General features: G+C 42.4%; 1 protein-coding gene across 1 annotated transcript; it reads left to right on the forward strand.

Annotated features, from left to right (window-relative positions):
* Positions 1–276: 276 nt before the first annotated feature.
* EAE97_005899 (uncharacterized protein) lies at positions 277–2,619 on the forward strand (the record flags this gene model as incomplete). Its single annotated transcript, XM_038876412.1, has 1 exon — positions 277–2,619. One exon carries the CDS (start codon positions 277–279, stop codon positions 2,617–2,619), a length of 2,343 nt encoding a protein of 780 aa, XP_038732888.1.
* Between the last annotated feature and the right edge of the window lie 567 nt (positions 2,620–3,186).

The raw sequence follows: 3,186 nt of genomic DNA on the forward strand, positions 1-3,186 counted from the left end.
GTACGGATGGAAAACAACTCCCGAGATTCTGCAAATGGAATGTCATTTGAGACATTCCAGAATTTCCATTGTCTTGTCTTGTATATTCTTATCCTTGACTTCATTTTGACTCATTCTCATTCATTCATTGATACTTTTTTCTATCGAACAATATTATATCCTCAATTAACAAAAGTCAGTCTTCAGATTCCTCGAATTGATGAAGACAATTATCCATTTAACTATCCTTAATCTCTCTTGTTAAATCCCGGCTCGCCAAGATTTCCCGTCATGAAAATGACCCCTCCATTGGTTGCGGCTTCGTACCCTGATTATGATGTATCTTTAAATAAAAATACATCGAGGCGGAGTCTGGGTTCCGTGCGAGAAGATATACCGACTGCGAATGTGAATGTGCATGCGCAGGGTGGGAATTATAAGCCGTACGAAGAAGTGAATGGGATCAATGGAATAAATGGAAATACAAGTGATGGGAAATGCGATTCGAAAATAAAATTTGAGGATACACCAAATAGCGAATTTACTTTCCCTTCAAGATCTGCGACGACAACGACGACGACGACAGCATCGGCGAATACAAACCCAACGTCTATAAATACAAATCACAACCGATCAAATCCTCAACTATCTCACGATCGATCGAATTCCCAACATTCACATCATCCATCCCGTCTCAGTATTTCTAGCAAAGCATCTTCGAAATCCCATCAAGAATACATTAATTCTCTCGTTATGCCACCACCCGAAGTCATTCAAGAAATCAATCATGTCCAAGAAGAAAAGGAGGTCGAGGGTATCGCGAGACGATTGAGTGAAAATCCTAATCTGAGTGAAGAAGAAAGGAGGAAAGCCGCAGAACTTATACAGAGAAATTATAGAGGGCATAGGGAACGGAGGATTCTGGAAGGGAAAAGATTGGATGTTGGAACTCGATGGGTGGAAGCTGTCAAGGAGGCTAGATATAGAAATTTGACGAAACCGAGAGCGAGAGACAGTGGGGAGAGAGAACGAGGTAGCAGGAGCTTTGATGTTGAGGGAGAACCGTCGATACATACAGAAGGAATGGGGAGTTCAATGGCAACGACACAAAATCGAACCTCTCACGCCCGAGAAAATTGGAAGAAGATTGGCATGATAGCTCGAAGAGCAGGTGGAGATGAGGAATCAGATGAAGAGAGTGATGAAGACTCTAGAGATCTGAATGAAGAGGAACGTGCCGCAAAACGAAAACGTCGAATGGAAGAAAAGGCTGCAAGACAAAAAGCTGCGAAAATAATGGATTTACAATATTTTCTTGAGATGGTCGATCTTAAACATAGGTATGGCTCGAACCTTCGTACGTATCATGGGGAATGGAAAAAGGCAAATACGAATGAGAATTTCTTTTATTGGTTGGACTATGGAGAGGGAAGATTTATTGATTGTCAAGGTTGTCCGAGAGAAAGGCTGGATAGGGAACAAGTGAGGTATTTGAGTAAGGAGGAGAGGTTAGATTACTTGGTCAAGATCGATGGAGATGGAAGATTACGTTGGGCCAAGAACGGCGAAAGGGTTGATACGACAACGGAGTGGAGGGACAGTATCAAAGGGATCGTGAGAAATGATGACGATACGCCTGTTTTTACACCGTTGAGTGGCGAAGCAGATAATGAAGGGGAATTCGATAGTGACAGTTCTAGCGATGAACCTCCTCCTCATCATCATTCACATCCACATATCCGTACACAATCTCAAAGTCAAGAACAAAAACTCGAAGCCGAACAAGAAGAATCTCGCGCTTCTAAATACGCATCTCCCGAATATGACAACGCACAGGGCATGAAAAAGATTTCCCACATGTCCGCATCTACCATCTTCAATAAACTCCTTCGTGGTTCGGTTAAGAAGAATACCTGGATTTTTGTAGCCGATACTTCGTTTCGTCTTTACGTTGGAATCAAACAATCTGGCGCATTTCAACATTCTTCTTTTCTTCACGGCAGTCGAATTAGTGCTGCTGGGTTGATCAAAATCAAAGATGGAAGATTAACAAAACTTAGTCCATTAAGTGGACATTATAGACCTCCTGTCTCCAATTTTCGCGCTTTTGTTAAGAACCTTAAAGAAGAAGGTTGTGACATGGGAAGAGTTAGCATTTCGAGATCGTATGCGGTATTAGTGGGATTAGAAGCATATGTAAAGACGAGAAGGAGAGCAAAGAAAGTGGTGGGGAAAGTGGTGAGGAGGAGAGATAAAATGTTGGATAAGGAGGAGGTGAGAAGGAGAGAAGAGGAAGCAATGGATAAGAGTGAGAGTGCCGAAAAGGAGAGGAAGTTTTTGGAGGAAGAGGAGAGGAGGAAAAGGGAGGAAGGTAGGTTTTTGGATAGGGTTGTGGGGGGTAGATTGAGAGGATTGAGTTTAGGCAGTAGAGATGGAGGGAACGCGACAAGTTCTGCTGGGATGGAGCCACAGAGGACGCATACGAGGAACACTTCGATCGGAGTAGTCGAAAACAATAAAATCCCTGCTGTGGATAAAGGCAAGCGAAAGGAAACGGAAAGAGGAAGAGAGGCAGAAATAAATGTTCCAGGACAAGGCCCCGAAAATGCTATTCCGCCGCAAGGAAGAAGAGAAGAATGATGGGATGGGATGAACTCATGAATATATGAATCTGCACATGAATTCAACGATAAGCTTTGGAGGAAGATCGCTGGTATGGATCTGGCTTTCATTGGAGATAGATAGATAGAGGGGGTTTTGGATTAGTTTAGCTCGTGGTTTAACTTTTCTGAATTGGACGTGGATGTAGGTGGATGATTGGATGAGATGATTGGATAGCGTTGAGTGTCAAAATTTAGCGAAAGTTTAGGAGGATGATGATCGAGTGTACCTAGTATGAGGTATATAATGTGCGATATGATACCCTTTTATAGAATTCAAAGATATTAAAGTCATTTCTGGTCTGAGATTCAATGGATTTAGGGGATCGAGGTTGAGGCGAGTGATAGAAACTCATGCATAAGGGCTTGTAGGAGAAGAGCGTGGAGAATCACTTGTAGTATTGGAGGAGATGTTGTTTAATTTTAGGGGAGTGTATTTGGAGGAAGTGTTGGTGATAATGATCGATGACAATGACAATGACAATGGAGAGTAATGAGGAACTATAGAAAAATAGACGCTAAGGCTGGTAATGACGGCACATATTGT

Source organism: Botrytis byssoidea (genome assembly GCF_014898295.1).
Source record: "Botrytis byssoidea strain MUCL 94 chromosome Unknown BBYS_010, whole genome shotgun sequence".
In the NCBI taxonomy this organism is placed as follows: Eukaryota; Fungi; Ascomycota; class Leotiomycetes; order Helotiales; family Sclerotiniaceae; genus Botrytis; species Botrytis byssoidea.